The sequence below is a fragment of the Podarcis liolepis genome, assembly GCF_965112155.1.
Source record: "Podarcis liolepis genome assembly, chromosome: 5".
Lineage (NCBI taxonomy): Eukaryota > Metazoa > Chordata > Lepidosauria > Squamata > Lacertidae > Podarcis > Podarcis liolepis.
The window spans coordinates 96,406,791-96,425,137 of NC_139556.1; the positions used below are offsets into that span (position 1 = coordinate 96,406,791).

Genomic DNA, 18,347 nt, shown 5'->3' on the forward strand with positions numbered 1-18,347 from the left:
AGCTGGCGCTCTCCAGCGGTGAAAGCACATTTGCCGGCGGTCGGCCTTTGGCCTAGCAATTCTCGGCGTAGTAGCTCATTGTGGGCCCTGGGTGCTTTCCACGTGCAAGCAGGTTTGAAAGGGGCAGGTCAGAAGGAAAGCAAACGAAAGGAAAGATGGAAAGAGCGGGCAGCAGCGGCTGGCATGAAATGGGCGGCAAGTGGAGGGGCAGAGTTGAAAGCGGGGCCGCTGAGCGGCAAAAGGAGGCAAAAGCCTACGGCACCCGGTATTCCCAGGCGGTCTCCCATCCAAGTACTAACCAGGCCTGACCCTGCTTAGCTTCCGAGATCAGACGAGATCGGGCGTGTTCAGGGTAGTATGGCCGTAGACGCTGTTCCAGCCTCCGAACCCAGCCTTTAAGCAAGAGCGCGGGGAAAGCGCCTCCCCCGAGGCCCTGGATGCTTTCCCCACGCAGCTTTCGCCTTGCGTAGTTCCTGTCCATTCGCGGCTGTCTTTGAATGCAATTCAACTGAACAGCCTGCAGCTGCATTCCACTTGCAGCTCTCCTGTGGAGCACTTGATGTCCAGCAGCTGGCGCTCTGCAGCGGTGAAAGCACATTTGTCGGCGGTCGGCCTTTGGCCTAGCAATTCTCGGCGTAGTAGCTCATTGTGGGCCCTGGGTGCTTTCCACGTGCAAGCAGGTTTGAAAGGGGCAGGTCAGAAGGAAAGCAAACGAAAGGAAAGATGGAAAGAGCGGGCAGCAGCGGCTGGCATGAAATGGGCGGCAAGTGGAGGGGCAGAGTTGAAAGCGGGGCCGCTGAGCGGCAAAAGCCTACGGCACCCGGTATTCCCAGGCGGTCTCCCATCCAAGTACTAACCAGGCCTGACCCTGCTTAGCTTCCGAGATCAGACGAAATCGGGCGTGTTCAGGGTAGTATGGCCGTAGACACTGTTCCAGCCTCATTCTGGGCCCTGGGTGCTTTCCACATGCAAGCAGGTTTGAAAGGGGCAGGTTTTCCCACGCAGCTTTCCCCTTGCGTAGTTCCTGTCCATTTGTGGCGAGACATGTGTGCTTCCAAAAAGTATGTATAATATTAGTTTTTGTTTTTTAAAATGTCACAGCATTGGTGGTTCATTGGTAGAATTCTCACATGCCACAAAATTTTATTGTTTTTGAAAACTCTAGTACTCTAACTAGGATAGACAAGTTTGAAGGAGGCATATGATTTTTATGTTAGCTAAAACTGGGCATGGTTGAAAAAGAAATTGAGAAAAAAACAACGCTTAGAAGCTGGGAACTCCAAGGCCATAAATTAGAACATGTCACAAATCATAAGTATCTTGGAATGGTGGTACAGACCTCAGGAACCAACAAACTTCACATAATCTCCATCGGGAGCTCAGCAGAAAAACCCGCAAACTGTATTCTTAATTTTTTCAGAGCACAAGTGGGCTTTTTCGTCCCTGCAGCTCTAAAATTATGCAAGGCCAAAACATTGGCACAGCTCCTTTATGGATCCTTTCTGGGGCTGCCTTCCTCTGCTTTCTCCCCTCTTGAGAGAGTTCAACCCAAACTCCTTAGAGCTCTCCTACAAGTCCCCAGATGCGTTTCAAACGCATGGGTCAGAGTAGAAACGGGGATGATGAGAGTGGAGGCTTATATCTGCCTAACATCAATCTACAAATGGCTGACATTGAATCTGCTCCGCCGAGGAATAGCCCCACTGATCCTCTGCGACCAGTTCCAGTCAGGCTGGCAGACAGCAGTCCTGAACACCCTTCAGAGCCAGTGTGGTGTAGTGGTTAAGAGCGGTAGTCACGTAATCTGGGAAACCGGGTTCGTGTCTCCGCTCCTCCACATGCAGCTGCTGGGTGACCTTGGGCCAGTCACACTTCTGTGAAGTCTCTCAGCCCCACTCACCTCACAGAGTGTTTGTTGTGGGGGAGGAAGGGAAAGGAGAATGTTAGCCGCTTTGAGACTCCTGAAGGGGAGTGAAAGGCGGGATATCAAATCCAAACTCTTCTTCTTCTTCTTCAGAAACTGGGTTTTGCCCCTCAAGCCTTTCTAAGCCTGGGGTTGGGCCAGGCAAAAGCTATGATCAGGAAAAGAATCATAGACACCGAGAGACAATGGGACTGCTCAAGGTGCCCCAATTGGAGAAATAGGGAGAGATAAAGCCGCACCGGCAGCGTATCTCTTCTTTCTCGTATCTAAAAATGCAAGAAGGGCCTTTACACTCGCCAGCTCGGCCCTGCCCTCGCCAGTCCTGAAAGGAGCCTTTAAAAAAGTCCCATACGCTCAGGGACTTTGCACCTGTTCATTGGGGGAGATAGGAAGCCCAGAGCACTTGTTTTTTAAATGTCCCTTTTATGAAGAGGCATGTAGTAAGACCATTGATCCCCTACTGGTGAGGCTCGCTGACCTCCTGGAAAAGCAAAAAATAGACCTTTTCCTGTTAGGCAAAGGTCAGAATATGACCTGGATGGTCGCTAGATTCTGTGTACAGATCTGTAGGCGCAGACCATCTCCCAACTCGAACTAGTTTGTTAAGAAAATCCCCAAACTCGGTTCTATAGGTGACTCTGGGTCAGCTCCCTGCAGTAGTTTATTGTTGTACATTGTTTTAATTGTTTGTTTTCCTTCTGTGACTGTAGCCCCAAGTGTGTTTTATAAGCTGGTCTCTGACCGTAATAAATTATCTATCTATCTAACATTGAGAATGAATGAAGTAGGATATTTTGCAGTTTTTTGTGATGAGATTTTGTTTTGTTTTTTAAATTTGTTTTTATTAAAAGATTTTCATGGATAACAAAGGTGCATATTATGTCTCTGGCTATACCATTCTTTCAATGCTCAGAAGAGCATAACATTCCAGTTGTAATCATAACTTGAGGTGAGCAGAACAGACCTGATTTGATTGATAAATTTATACACTTACCGAGTCAAGTCACTGATCCACCTAGTGTAGTCTAGTGTGCTCCAACTGCCAGCCACTCTCCATAGTTTCTCACAGCAAACGTTTTATTACTGAGTGATGACTCTTCCCTGTAGACATAAACAGCCAGTAGAACTGAATAATATTAGACATGTCAATAATATATTAAATCTTACTTTTCTACTACCAACTCCTGCAAGGTGGCTTCCAAAAAAGATTAACCATAAAAACCAGTTTGAAGGAAACAGAATCAACAGGGAAGCTGTAAAGGTTTGTATGTGAGACATCCAACATTTAGGAAGCCTAAATATGACTACTTTTATATGGGACTTTTTTCTTTGCATGCAGGCTCTCAGGTTCAACTAAAACCATGGGTGTAGCCATTGGGGGGTGCAGGGAGGAGCAGCTGCCCCCCCATCAATTAAAAAAAATAATTCACAGCAAACTGAAGTTCTGCCTTCCCACAACAAAAATCCTGGCTATGCCCATGTCTAAACCCCTGGAGAGCTGTTGCCAGTCAGTGCACACAGTCCTGAGCTAGATGGACCAAGGTTCAGACTAAGCATAGGATAGCATCCTGTGCTTGGGATAGTGCTGTCACTCACCTGCATGTTCTAGCGACCATGTTTCTTTCTGAAGCCTTAACTGTGCCAGATTAGCTTCAGTAATTCAAGAAAAATACATCTTCTCCACAAAGCATTTTTGGAGCAATCTATGCATTTTAATGCAATAGTACATACTACAGTACTGTACTGGGTTAAATGGAGGCCTACTCCCAAGTAAGCTTAAACAAGACAGCAGCCTGTGAGAGGCAACTGGCAAAAGGCAGGTAACCCTGGCTGGCACTGTTTGGGTGGTATTCAGCTAAGTTTTACTCAGAGTAGGCCCACTAAAACAAATGGACCCAAGTCATGTTCATTTCAGTGGGTATATATTGGAAGGAATATAGTGCTAGGGCAATTGTTTCATCACTGCAAGCATTTCGACTTGCCAGACAGAACCACCACCCCTGTCTCCTACCCCTGTGTGCTGTTCTAGGGGTTCTCCCAACCACCACCAGCACCCCACAGCTGGTTTGGAGTGGAATGGCGAGTTTCCCAGTGGGACTCATTATCTGAATCTAGGCCTCTGAGCAAAACTTTGCTGAATACAGTGCCAACTTTAATTTTCAACTGTGCAATCTAATGTGCATTTACAGCACGAGTAGTTGGATTTAATATTTATAATCCAGCACATATTTGAATTGCATGCGTATAATCAAGTAAGTGTACAGTGGTACCTCGGGTTACAGACGCTTCAGGTTACAGACTCTGCTAACCCAGAAATAGTACCTCGGGTTAAGAACTTTGCTTCAGGATGAGAACAGAAATTGTACTCCGGCGGCGCGGCGGCAGCAGGAGGCCCCACTAGCTAAAGTGGTACCTCAGGTTAAGAACAGTTTTAGGTTAAGAACGGACCTCCAGAACGAAGTAAGTTCTTAACCCGAGGTACCACTGCCAGGCACATTTGAAATGCATTGCAGCACGTGTGGCACATTGAGCCTCCCACTTCCTTTTGCTTGACTTCTGACCAAAGGCATTTCTCACATACAAATCATAACCCATAAACTGAGAATTAAAACAAGGCATGCGCCCTTCAGTTATCACCGCATACATTCCTAGAGCTTACTGATGAATACATTTAGGATGGCCCAGTTCTTGTGAAACATACCTCTCCTTCTCTTCCAGGGATCTAACCCGTGGGAAGCAGCTCACCCCTTGTGGAATGCCCTTTGCTGGGCAAAGTGTGCTTGTGTTTCCATAGTTAGCAGCGAGTCCCAACTGTCCCACGTTCCTCAGAATTTTTTATTTCAAATATTTCTTTGCCTTCTTTCAGGTCAATGCCCTCCTCCCAAAGAGGCGCACAGGCATAACTTGCTTTTTTTAAAAATAAGAAAAGTGAGAAACATCTCTAAATTTTAACCTGAGTAATTTAACGTATTTTAAAAGTATAGTTGCGAATTTTTTCTTGATTTTCCTGTTTTATCTCCCGTAAACCTCTTTGAGGGTCGTATATATAAGCCGTGTATAATTTTTTGTGTGTGAAACGAATACAACAAATAATAAAAATAGCGGCATATTTCAAGTTCTTGTGCCTTTAAGGCCCCTTTCCATTGGGATTCCTTCTGTCGTCGCTGCCCTATTTCGAAACGTGAGTGGAGAATGAACCACAAGCCACTAGCCATGAACCACCGCGCCTCTGACCGCTTCCTTTCAAAATAAGCGAGGAGGGGAAATAACCGCCAAATCGCGCCCGCCGTTGCTCCCGAATTCCCGCCAAAACGCGCCTCGAACGTCCTCAGGCTGGCGGCGCGCGCGCGCGAACGAAACCAGACGCGGCCCCGACCCGTTCCTTTTTGCGCATGTGCAGGTTCCCGCCCCACCCTTCTCCTCCTGTAGGCGGGGCCCTCGCGTGCGCTTCTCATCTCCGGCGACGGCCGGAGGCTTATCAGTCTGGGTTGCTGCCGGAAACGAGGCTCGTCGGAGACTGGAAGCGCGCTCCGGGTAGGTAAAAGATTATTGCGCACGTGGTGGAAGAGCGCGCGCTTTTTGATTTAGCCTCTAGGAAGGAGTTTTCGTTGTAGGTATATATACAGTAAATGTGGTGTTATCTTAAAAAGGTGGGCGTTACTATTGCAAAGAATATATCTAATTTTCTGGAAAGGTGGGAATTCTTGTTGCAAAGAAATAACAGTGTGTGTGTGTTGAAAAGGTGGGGGTTCCTATTGCAAAGCATATATGTATGATTTTCAGAAGGTGGGAGTTCTCGCTGCAAAGACGTATAAATGCATATGTGGGAGTTTTCGTTGCAAAGAAACACGTGCACACACGCCTCCTTTCTGAAAAGGTGGCCTGTTTTGCCTTCAAGGAGAAACGCGTGTGGGGATGAGCAAGTTGAATTCTTCAGCGGATCAAATTTTTTGCTTGACAGGGAAATTAAGTGTGCATTTTATTTTTGTTAATTTTCTTTATAAGGGTTTTGGCTACACGAATAAACATCTTCTGAAGGGGCACTGCAGAGTGGCTCACAGGATGATGGGTGAAATAAAGGTTATTTGAGTCTCGGATCATTTCAAAGCATTGCAAGGGGTCTGCACTGTATGTAAATCTCTTAGTATAATGCCCCTGCTATGCATGTGAAGCTAATAATAATAGTAATAATAATAATGATAGATTATTTATACCCCGCCCATCTGGCTGGGTTTCCCCAGCCACTCTGGGCGGCTCCCAACAGAATATTAAAAACACGACAAAACATCAAACATTAAAAACTTCCCTAAACAACTTCCTGTTGTGAGCTGGTTTCGTAGAGATTTGACCTAATAGGCGGCCCCAAGTGCTTTCACTCAGTGGCTTCCAAACTTCTGCAACAGACCACTTCAAAATTGCTGGTAGCCATGGCACATCACTTAAATGGCTTTTTTTTTGCTAGTTGTGGACATTTGTAATGTGCTGTGCCAGATACAGCTTGATTTTTTAATTGTATTACTGCTTTTATTTATTTTAATGTATTCTAATTCTATTGCAATTTGCATTCCGTAGAATTCAAATCAATACAATAAAATACAGTATGAATATTGGAAAAGAAGTGATAAAAATGCAATTAAAATCAATATGAATATTGAGGCTTGCAGACCACTAGTACTCTGCAGTTTGGGAATCCTTGCTTTAGCTTATAAATAAATTGGATCACTTTCCTCTCTTTCCTGCAATGTTCTGGAATTTTGGAGCTTGATGGGGTTGGGGGGAGTGACTCAGCTAAAAGAGTTTCAACTGTGTGCTTTGGTCACATGTAGTAATAGTCTAATAAAATAAAGAATGACTGTATTTGTAGTATTGTGTATAGTTTGGCACCCTTCCTATCTTTAAGGATATTTAAAGCTGGAGAAGTTGCAGAAAACAGCAGCCCAAATATCAGGGCTGGTGTGTGTGCCCTACAGGAAATGCTTGCTTGTTACTTCTTTTGGTAAGAAAAATGAAGAGTTGAGTATGGTTAGTGAAATAATAGTGTTTTATAAAATTAATTCATGGTGGACAGAAGGGGGGGGGGCTTGTGGTTGTTTTTTTAAAAAAGAAAACCTAGGAGTCTCCCTATGAAGTTGATTAGTGTTGTAAACAAAATCTGTCCTTTATACCTTATGGGGTATCCAAGAGCCCATATAGAGCCCTTATGTGAGTTCCCTATTGGTAGGAGAAAAGAACAGAGGCCAACCAGAGAATATTGAAAAACAAAGCAGCTAGTAAGCCTGATCTTTATTAAACTGTTGCAACAGGGTCTCCCCTCACACTTAGGAGAGAGGAGGAGGACCTCGAACAATGGCGCGCAATGCTTTATTGTATCTATTTTGAAATTCCCTGCCATGGAGCTCCAGAAGGGGTGTAACCCAAGACCACCCCCCACAAACATCATACTTATATCACAGAAAAGGCAGTCTACAATAGAAATTTGAATGCTGCTGTTTTTCCTGTCTGCCAGGTTATCTGATAATGCCTTATCTGATTGCCTTTTCTAGTAGTCTGGCCCTTCCTTTGAAATGGTAATTACTTAATTCCTAAGACAATCGGAAGGTTTTTTTCATTTCCGCCCCCCTTGCAGAGAAACATTTGGTCAGTTTGGGAATTAAAATGGTTTCAGGACTTTCTTCCTGTGCTGCTTCAGACGTGTGGTTTATATATTTATGTACGTTTGCTTGGTACATTTATGAACATTTATTATATATCTAAGACCTTAAAATTCTTATAACATTAGCATCTGATTCAGAAAAACCAACAAAGGTTTGTCATACAGCCTAATGCTCCAGTGGAACTCACTTCCTCAGGATGGGATGATGGCCAGCTTAGAAAGGTGGGTGGGAAGATTAGACAAACTGATGGAGGATAAGTTTCTTTACTGCTATTGTGATCGCAGAAGAAGATGATGATGACTAAATGGAGCCTCCATGTTCAGGGGTAGTATGCCCCCTAATGCTTTTGCCTTTCTGTCTTCTCAGAGGGCATCTGATTGGCCAATGTGGTAAACAGATTACTGGACTGGATAGAGAAGACTGTCTGCTCCAGCAAAGCTGCTCTTGCCTCAAACTTCTAAATCTTTTCCCTTCCTTCCATTTACTAATAATTGACCTCAGAGCTATTATTTGATGGGATTTTGCCTTTAATCAGATGTTGCCTTTCAGCCGTGCCTCCTCTGCTAGATGTGCTATCTGTGTAAACTTTAAGAAAGGTGTAAATGGCGATTTGCTTCTCTTTGCTTGCATGCTGCCAGAACAAAGAGCAAAAGTGTTGTGCCCTGACATGCCTCATCGGCTTGCTTAGTCACTGTGATAATTCGGGAACTGAGAACAGTTTCGAATTCGGTTTCCTTCTCCCAGATCCCACCCTTTGGTTTTTTACTTACTGCTCCGTGAATGCATGCTGTTTTCCTTTCAGGATCTGTTTGCTGCTTGTGTACTCCTGTGGTGCAGTAAGTGATGATATCTGACATTCTCTGTGTTTTGGTTGTGTGTGTGTGTGGGGGGGGGTTGTCTACTTGCAATTAAGTAGGTTTAAGATTGCAGCTAACATAGGTGAGTCTACAGCATAAAAAGGGCTGCTATGTCAAACCTTCCCAACAGTGGTACCTCTGGTTACATACTTAATTAGTTCCGGAGGTCTGTTCTTAACCTGAAACTGTTCTTAACCTGAAGCACCACTTTAGCTAATGGGGCCTCCCGCTGCTGCTGCGCCGCTGCCGCACGATTTCTGTTCTCATCCTGAAGCAAAGTTCTTAACCCGAGGTACCACTGTATATTTAAAGTAACGTGTGCATCAAGTTTTGGGGGGGTTATGGCTAAATTTGGATGCAACTCTTAATTATTTTACGTGGTTGCTCAGAGTCTAGGCAATGTGAGTGAAATATGAATGAACAAAGTGGATTGTTAGAGAAGCGGTAAAGCAGCGTGCACCAAATCTTCGATCTGGCTTCCAATGGAGCTCTGGTTTCGAAATCAATCTCCAGTTTTGCTAACAAAAAGAGAAAAAAATTCTTTATCTCTCATAATCTCTGCTCCCCTCCTCCCACCGTATGAGAAATGTTTGTGTTTTGTTGAGCACAGAATATAAGGGTGCATTTTATAGTGAATGCTCTCCCCCCCTTTAGTTTTGTTAGGAGAGGAGACACTGTGTAACTTGAAACCTCACATTGCCTGTATTTAGCACCCTGGAATGGGCACTGGGGAGTAAGCCCCATTGAATTTGCCGCTGAGTAAACACACAAAAGGATTGCTCTGCAAATGTCCCCAAGCTACCTGCCTTCATTTTGTTTCATTGATTTATTGCCTTGTTCACTGGATAATGTACAAAGATTCATTTGTAGAAAGTGCACAACTTTTGTTTGGGCAAGAAATACCATTAGCCAGAGGCAAAGAAAGGACAGGGCCTCCTTCACCTTTAACAATATTGTAGAATAACTCCTATTCAGCATCTGTTGTATGACAGCCTACAGCCCCCCCCCCAATCTATCCACCATAAACTTATTTCTTCACCACCAACCCTTCTAGTTTTCTTGAGCATGCACCCAGAGAAAAGGTTCTATTAAACTCAGAAGCTCACAGACTGCAATCGCAACACTATTTGTTCAAACCAGTATGTGAACAATTGAAAGTGCTGAATTTCATTTTTGGCCCCTCCCGTAAGTGCCCCCCACATAATAAAGTCACCTGAAGGCACCCTGCCCTGAGAACTATCTGTGGAAACTGAATTTATGAAGAGCATGGCCTTCTTTGTAATGGCACCATTGTTATGGAATGGGATTAAAGATGCCTCCCAGGCTAGTTTGTCTTTCAGAAGGCTAAAGACCATTTTGTTTTAAGAATGGGGCTTTGTTGACTAGCAATCAGGGAAATACCTTGTTTTTAATGGAAATCCTTCAAGACAGGACTTCTGATATTTTTGCTCTGCTTCATTTGGCTTGCATTTATGATAAATTGTGTTACTCAGTCTAAAGTGTATGTGTAACCCCCAGTTTGCTACAGATAGGTAGCCGCGTTGGTCTGCCATAATCAAAATAAAAAAATTCATTCCAGTAGCACCTTAAAGACCAACTAAGTTAGTTCTTGGTATGAGCTTTCGTGTGCATGCACACTTCTTCAGATACAACTTCCAGTTTGCTGAAAGTTGATTGATGAAAGTTGTGTTGCCACCTTCTTCCCCAGGCTAATTTTTTCTCCAGCTGAAATTAATACACACTAACTTTTATTTTGTTACCTTCGTACAGCTGTATGCATAACTTCTGGTTTATCTTCCTTCCCTGGGGGAAAGAGAGAGAAAAGGCTTTGGAGCAAACGCATGTGTGTATTAATGAGGCCTGTGCCAGACTAAAGAGCTCCCTGCTGTATTCTTAAAAAAGCTACTCTGTTCCAATTATTATTCCGGATCAGTCTTCCTTAGCCCTCATAGGGTCCTTGGGGTCTCAGACCACAAGAGGCATTCACAAGCTAGAACAGGACAAATTATGAGAGCTAAGATCTGTGGAAGAGCAGATAACCAACTGTGTAAGTAGCGGTTGTCAAGGACCAGCACCCAAAAACTTGGGGAGTAACTCATGTTTAGCAGTAGCCAAATAACCAGAATTTAAAAACAACCCTGCAAGGTATAATTCTGTCCCACTCCTTAAGTTTAACTAGTCTGGGCCAGGAGACTCCCAGAACCTTACTGGATGCTACTTAGGATTCAAAGGACAAGAGCTTAAAGATCAGACTTTCTCTCCCTCGAGCTCACACAATTGTTCAGTAGGTAATGATTTAAGAAGTTAGGAACTCAATTCAGTACTCAAGGTTTTAGCCAAAGAAACAACAGAAATAGATGGTGTGGATTTTTTTTGATTTTTTTTAAAAAAATACTAGCATTAAAAAGAGAACATGTATACCACTGAGGAATACAAGTAAACCGCAGTTAATAAATATCTTTGGGATTTATAAGACAAGATGGTGTTTATAAGATGGTGTTTCCTGCTTGGCAGGGGGTTGGACTCGATGGCCTTTGTGGTCTCTTCCAACTCTTATGATTCTATGAAAACAAAAACTTGCCTATAAACCATCACTGCAGTTGAGCCCAGAGGAAAACAGGGAACCAGACAGGTATCCAGAACAAAAGTTGTGAGGCAAAAGATAAGGAAATGAATGTCTTTAATCCTAAACAGCACAGCAACAAGGGCGACCCCAGCTATCTAATCAGGAAGCTTCTAGATACTAAGATCCTGCTGTTTCACACACAGCAATTTCCCCCCTAGTTGGCACACTGACCTTCAACACATCAGACATTTAGATAATGCAGGTGCTGGTTCTTGTGAGCTCATTTCCAATTAGTGGGATAAGAATATCTTCTCAGAGGCCAGATTTTTACACAGAGGCCTGAGAACAGGTCAGTTTTTCAAAATAAAACTTTTAAGGCTTCATTATGGTTGAGAAACTCGGCTCACAACTCAAGTGAATTCTGCATTCCATTCTCAAATTAGGGGTTTTCTCTTTAGGCTTAAAGATTAAAGTTGGCATAGGCTTGTGCTGGCATTTCTTATCTGACAGATGATAGAATTCAGACTATGGAAGAAGGAAACAATTTAATTGTTGCTGTTCTGAAGGCTATAAACGAAAGATCTTGCATGCCAAAATTTGATTTCATCATGAATTCTGACTAAACCACAGAGTAGTCTTCCAACCTGCCAGGCAGAATCTTAGTGCTTAAGTCTGAAAAAGTTAATGTAAGAAATTGACACAATCCTGTGAATCTCATGGTCCAAAAAATGTGTTAACCTTTCGGAAAGTTTTTTCCTGCTTGGAAACATTTGTCCTCACACTTTTGTAATAAAGTTTATTGAACAGGAAGTTAAAGAGAAGCATCTTAGTGCTCCAAATCCATACATTTTGTATTGATTGACTGGTTTAATTGAAGCTGACTTAAAAGATTGATCATAAACTATTCCCCCAGGTATCATTTAAAGTTTTCAACATTCAGATTCACATGTTTGCTGACATGTTTACCATTGGCCCTATTGACAGAAGCTGATTGGGGTTATATTCCAAAACACCTGAAGCAGAGTTTGAAATTAGCAGGACACCAGGTGCATTTTGCACCTAAAGTTTCTCCATTTTCAAGCATCTCAAAAATGGGTGCCATTTTTTGCACCTGGCTGACACATAAGGATTACTGAAATGTATTGTTGGCTATGGTGTCCCACCATAGCCAACAATACATTTCAGTAATCCTTGTGTGTCAGCCATATGGTGGGTAAAACCTCAGCGCCTAGGACTTGCCGATCGCATGGTCGGCGGTTCGAATCCCCGCGGCAGGATGAGCTCCCGTCGTTCGTAGTAGCATAGCAGAGAGCTTGCTGGGGAGACCATGAGTAGTTTAGCGGCACAGCAGAGAGCTTGCTGGGGAGACCATGCATAACAAGGAACTCAAAATAACTTTAAAAAGGTTTTAATAGCAAAAACAAAAACTCCTTTTACACTAAAGATAACAACAACCAACATGACCCAACCACCAACCCATCCCCCAGGGTAATGAGAGAGCTAGGTGCTGCTCCTTATATACTATACCCAATTGCTGGTACTGCTTAATTAACTTAACTTAGCAGCACCTGCTATGTTTCACAGCTGTAAGACTGGGTTTCGTTATTTGCCCTGGCCCTTAAAGACATACACAACTTGTGAAACAATAATGAACCTTCACTTTTTAAAGTGACCATTCAACATGTATGTGACTTTAAACCTCAAAGTATATGTTATATGCTGTCTGGCAGGTGTCTTTTTGCAAGCTTTTTAATCTCCCTCTCCGCTTGTCTCTTTTCCCAGCCTCCCAGATCGCAGAACGTGACTCCCTCAAGCAATGGGCAAGCCCAGGAATACCTCTGGCAATGTACCCTCTCCTCAACCTGCTGCCACGGCGCCAAAAGCAGCCCCAGCAGCCCCACGATCTTCTGCCTCATCCAGAACGGTACCTGCCAGCAGCAGAACTCAGAGTGCTCCTGCTGCGAAGGGTCATGGTGGCCGACAGGGGGCGGCTGAAAAGCCAGCCAGTGCCACAAGTCCGAGAGGAACAGGGCAAAGTTACCAGGCAAGGTCCACATCGGCATCCGGCAGTGAGCATGGAGGCACAAAGAGCGGCCGTGGAGCAAGAGCAAAGACCCCTACAGTAGGAGCAAGAGGAGGAGGAAAGTCCCCTGCTGCAGCTACTGAAGCCTCTGTAGGTCCCGCTGCTTGCAGCCCAGTGCCGACACAGGTGGCTAGCAAAACTCAGGGCAAAGCCCAAGGTAAAGCGAGCCACTTCCCTTCCCCTCTCTCTGCCGAAAAGGTTGCTGAAATAGAGAGAGGAACCCGGGGCCAGCGCACTAACCCCGAATGGTACAAGCAGCGTGCAAACCGCATCACAGCGTCCATAGCTCCCCAGATAGCCAACAGCAAGTTTGTGAATGGCAAGAGCTCCGGGATTCCTCAGTCGTACCTGAGGCGTGTGGTGGAATCTTCTTCCGGCGTGCAGACCCCGGCCATGTCTTGGGGCGTCCGCAACGAGAAGAAAGCGGTGCAGGCGTACGAGGCCCTCAAGTCCAGCAAGATTAACAAAGCGGTGAAGGTGGACGATTGCGGCCTCTTCATTGACCAAAGGAAACCTTGGCTGGCTGCCAGCCCCGACGGGATTATCAAAGACGCAGATACTGGGAAAGAGCTGGGGGTTCTGGAGGTCAAGTGTCCCTACAAACACAGAGATAGGACGGTGACGGAAGCTTGCAAGGACAAAAGCTTCTGTCTGGAGAAGGTGGGCGACTCCTACTCTCTGAAGAAGAACCACCAATATTACACGCAGTTGCAAGTCCAGATGGGTGTCACTGGCCTTCCAAAGGCAGAATTGGTGGTCCACACCAACAAAGAAACGGCGATTGCCCCTGTAGATTTCGACCCTGCTTTCTGGGAGACAACTACATCAAAATTGGAGAAGTTCTATGAGGAGGCTGTAGTCCCTTGCCAGGAGGAGAAGAAAAGTGCTGCTGCCTGGGCTAAGGAAGAATGAAGGTGCTGAGAAGTCTGGCACCCTACCCTCCGTGAAGTATGTGCCTTGTAACTGATGCGCCTTTCATGTTTCATGCCCAGTGCAAAGTGGTTAAGTTCCCTTCTGTGCCTTTAATGCATCCTTTATAGTTATAGTTACACAGCACATCCTGCCACTCACCACTCACCCTCCACCCCTGGTTGCACACCCTGTTTTCCTCCGACAATCACACTCCGCTTGCGTATAGCCCTTCAGCTCTGCAGGACAACAGCAGATCTTCTGTGGTCATGTGCATACCTTTCTGCAAGCTGCATTAAGTATGCTGCGTACAGCAAGCCTGCATGCTTGCCATTTCTCCTATTGTGGAAGGTAGTGGCAGCCATGCTATCTCACCTGCCTGTGCTCACTTGGTTGGGCCAAACAACAGGATAAAATGGCAGCAGGTGATGTGTAAGGAGGAACACACAAATTTGCTTCTCATCAGCTCTTTCCATGCAAGTGGCAATTGCACCGCTGCCTTAATGATTCCATGCTCCCATATAACTTGGGCATGGATGTTCTGTGAAATTATTTTTGCTGCCTTCCAACCACCAGAAAAACTTGGAATACAGTTTTTGAGACCAGAGCATTGTGGCTTGGGTTTTGGGGTATTTTGGTTTTTGATTTCCTGCTGCTTTTTACAATACAGAGCCACATCTCTTACGGGACATTCACAGTACTTCATGGAACATGTGCTTTGCTTTTCTAAAAACCAGCCTGTGTGGTGTTGAAATTCACAGTTATAAGCTGAGTGGTGTTGGGGAGAAGGGCACCTGGATATTTGAAGAGCCAGAGGACTTGGAATACAGGAGATGGAGCAGAAATCTAGCTCATGCACCAATTTGGGAATAATTGTATGGAACCTGTTTCTGAACAAATGTGAATATCAGACCTTCAAAAGTAAATTTAATGCTCACCAGTGGTGAAGATGGGGGTACCCATTTTTCTCATGTAATGTAAAAATATTATTTTGGGTGGGTGTGTTGCCATGTTGACTGAGAGCACATCCAGGCCTTCTCCACTAGAGAACCAGCAGCAAAGACTAACTGTTCATTGTGTAATGCTTTGTTTATAAAATCTCAGTTTGTGAATTGCAACTTTGTTCAGAACAAAAACCAGTTTAGTTGTTCAGCATCAGTTGTATGTCTCCTAAATTGTAGATATTTTTGCTTTTGTATAATCACAGCTTCTGCTGTGCAAAATGTAACACATGTCCAAATAAATGCATTTTCTTCGGATGTTTTGTGGTAGATGCAAAACTTGAACAAGGAGAACAAAGCTGGGACAATTAACAGGTCATTCTAAATTGTATTTTTGGTATTTGGCAGGCCTGCTTTGTAAATGGTGCCTAAGCATTGGGCAACAGATTTGAGGTCTTAATGGGAGGAGGAACACGGTGGCTGGAAAATTGCCATGAGATGAGAGAGCCAGGTGGGGTGTAATGCATTCTCAAAGTTAAAACTTTTTAAGTGTTCAAAACCATTTTGTTAAAGCTTGCCTTAGAATCATTTAACACTAGTTTCCCGCAGTGTTTCAAATGCTAGTTTAAAGTGCTTCACATGTTACAATAGCAAACATATGATTGGCTTCCATAGCAGAGGACTATAAAGCAGGCAGTGCTATGTTAAAAAGCAATGCAGAAAACTACAGGCTAGTTTAAGGACTGTTCCGATAAATTGGGGGAAAGCATGATTAGTGACAAATTTATCAAAATTATCGAGGTTATAGAACAAGTCTTGCTGAAGAAGACTTTGTTTTGGTGGGTGAATGCTGTTGAGCTCATCTTCTGCATGTTGGCTTCCCTGGGGATCCTCCAACAATCAGCCTCATTAGGGGGATGTATAATTTTATAAACTATCAGTTCCAAACGCTGCAACCTTTCTTTATAGGGGAGTTGTTCCAGCCCTTTGATCATTTTGGTTGCCCTTTTCTCATCCAGCAGGTCCTTTTTACATCACATGAGCATGGCTTTTTCAAGGTCACTAGAGGTTTGCCCAGGAGAAGCATGTAGCATGTAACCCAGTGTACTTGGCCTTATTCCTTATTCCTGAGTTAACCATGGCAGTAATGGGATTAGAGCACAGTTCCTTATACTAGTCAGTAACAGGTTACCAAGGCTTGCCGAACTTTGTAGGGACCACCAGCAGCCCATTGCTTCTCTACCCATTTCTCCTTACTGTGCTTCCCTCCCCTAAAAGTGAAGCCTTATTTCGCCAGGGAATCGTTTTGCCCGCGTCCCCAGGACCAATTACTTTTTCCATTGGGAGTTTGGATAAAAGTTCACTCCAGTAGAATTTAAACTTGATTCCCTTGCCCTTTGAGTCCCCCAAATGAAGCTTACATTAGGGTGAAAATAAATTACAGAATGCACCTGTGGGCACAGGTGATCTGTGGATTACTGTGAAAATGATCCATGTTTTTATACCATGGTAGTGTTGGGAAGCACCAAATACATGACTTTCATAGTTGTCAAGAGGCAGGCATGATCTGTTGTTTTGGTGGGTGGAGGCCTGTTTCAGTGGGATGTTCAGCAGGGGCGCGGGTGGCACTGTGGGTTAAACCACAGAGCCTAGGCCTTGACGATCAGAAGGTCGGCGGTTCGAATCCCCACGATGGGGTGAGCTCCTGTTGCTCGGTTCCTGCTCCTGCCAACCTAGCAGTTCAAAAGCATGTCAAAGTGCAAGTAGATAAATAGGTACTGCTCCGGCTGGAAAGTAAACAGCGTTTCCGTGCGCTGCTCTGGTTCGCCAGAAGCTGCTTAGTCATGCTGGCCACATGACCTGGAAGCTGTCTGTAGATAAACGCCGGCTCCCTCAGCCAGTAAAGCAAGATGAGCGCCACAACCCCCGAGTCCTCCGCGACAACTTACCGTAACCATCAGGGATCCCTTTACCTTTACCTAGTTTCTTGAAATAGCTGCACATGGCTTCTTTGTTACAAAGGTTGCTCTCCTACCTGCATTGCTACCTTGCTATTTGTTAATTTTCATTTGTAGCTGTATGTACTTTCAAGCAGTGTGTGTGGAAGGCAACCACCCCATGAAAAGAGGTGGCCTTTTCAGTCATCAGTGAACAACCTGTAACCATTTCCCCCTAGTGAAAAAGTAGAAAAAAGATTGCCGACCCCTCCCTAGACCTGTTAAGTTTTCCATGAAGGGGGTAAAAATACTTCTGCTGTGACCACCATATGTCACAGCAGCCTCCTTGTGCTAGTGTGAACAAAGCACCCTTTGCTGTGAAAGGCGCTTGTACAGCAGTTGCAATAACTAAATATATTAGTGATGGATTTGCATCTTGCAGAGCAAAGGTCCTGTACATTGATTGCATACTAAGACCAAGCAGGCTTTTCTCTCTCTCCCTCAAAGTGACATACTACAGTATAATCTATCACTGAAGAATTTTCAACAATTGTGGGAGAGAATTGTGTGCTTTTATTGGCAGCCTTGGCAGTTGAGCTGTACTTTAGCCAGATATATTTGTGGACAAAGCCTTTTAACCAATGCCAAAACTCAAACCACATTGGTCTTCACCTTTAAAATACAGGGGTACCATGGGTTAGAGACGCTTCCGCTAAGGCAGAAATAGTACCTCAGGTTAAGAACTTTGCTTCAGGATGGGAACAGAAATCACGTGGTGGTGGCGCAGCAACGGGAGGCCCCATTAGCTAAAGTGGTACCTCAGGCTAAGAACGGAGCTCCAGAACAAATTAAGTTCTTAACCCAAGGTACCACTGTAGTTTAAAATGTTACAACAGAAAGTTCTGAAGATTTTTTTCCATCAAGGTCAGTTTGAACATTGCCCCTTTAAACACACCTGCCTTGTTGAAGATCAAATAGGTCTTTCTGCATCTCACAGGTGCCCTAGCTGTACTAGTATGCACTTGCTCTAAATCCATGCAGGTGTGTATAATCAACTCTGCCTGCAAGAGGAAAGGATCCTCAAAATCTGGAGCAGATCTAGAGAGACAAAGGGGGAATAGGAGGACCACGTGTGCTTGCACCATGTTGGATGTTGCACTAAGAAAATCTGCAGAAGTTAAATTCATAAGTTAGTTGTGTTTTAAGTAAACAAAATAGATGATAAATTTGAAATTTAAATTTACAACTCTATCCAGTTTAATAGGACTGCATTTCTGGACAAATACGTATGTAAAGTCTGTAGGTAACACGTTATCATGGTAGAGAAGTAAACGATCAGCCAACTTTTGATCTGTATTCACTCATGTAAGGTTGCACAGGCCAGCTGAGTTCTAGTCACCCACCCCCACCTTAGCAGAATGTAACTATGTAAAACACTCAACTTGGGTTACAATGAAGTCAAATATCTGCAATATA

The 18,347-nt window shown here is 44.3% G+C and overlaps 2 protein-coding genes across 13 annotated transcripts in view; one reads left to right on the forward strand and one right to left on the reverse strand.

The window, feature by feature from the left end:
- The window catches only part of VWA5B2 (von Willebrand factor A domain containing 5B2), a 140,346-nt gene extending 135,054 nt beyond the window's left edge, over window positions 1-5,292 (reverse strand). For 5 of the 9 annotated variants that reach the window (XM_083503831.1, XM_083503839.1, XM_083503827.1 and 2 more), the window contains exons 1-2: window positions 4,626-5,247; window positions 2,919-3,025 (exon numbers count right to left, since the gene is read on the reverse strand). The gene's annotated coding sequence lies outside the window, so the exon portion shown is untranslated. Of the gene's footprint in view, window positions 1-2,918; window positions 3,026-3,520; window positions 3,633-4,621 lie in introns of those variants that run through there. The other 4 variants (XM_083503836.1, XM_083503829.1, XM_083503835.1 and 1 more) reach the window with 4 other exon arrangements.
- Window positions 5,293-5,351: 59 nt separating this feature from the next.
- On the forward strand, window positions 5,352-15,252 carry LOC310707358 (uncharacterized protein). 4 transcript variants are annotated; one of them, XM_083504475.1, is made up of 3 exons: window positions 5,396-5,458; window positions 5,930-6,052; window positions 12,784-15,252. In XM_083504475.1, exon 3 carries the CDS (start codon window positions 12,818-12,820, stop codon window positions 13,994-13,996), a length of 1,179 nt encoding a protein of 392 aa, XP_083360601.1. In that variant the 5' UTR covers window positions 5,396-5,458; window positions 5,930-6,052; window positions 12,784-12,817; the 3' UTR covers window positions 13,997-15,252. The 4 variants fall into 4 exon arrangements, with proteins under 4 accessions (XP_083360599.1, XP_083360601.1, XP_083360600.1 ...); XM_083504474.1 differs by lacking the exon at window positions 5,930-6,052 and adding an exon at window positions 8,323-8,414; XM_083504473.1 differs by lacking the exon at window positions 5,930-6,052 and having other exon boundaries at window positions 5,352-5,458.
- Window positions 15,253-18,347: the final 3,095 nt, after the last annotated feature.

Bases quoted from the DNA above. Each gene is read 5' to 3' on its own strand.
- LOC310707358 (XM_083504473.1), top strand. From the start codon at position 12,818: ATGGGCAAGCCCAGGAATACCTCTGGCAATGTACCCTCTCCTCAACCT.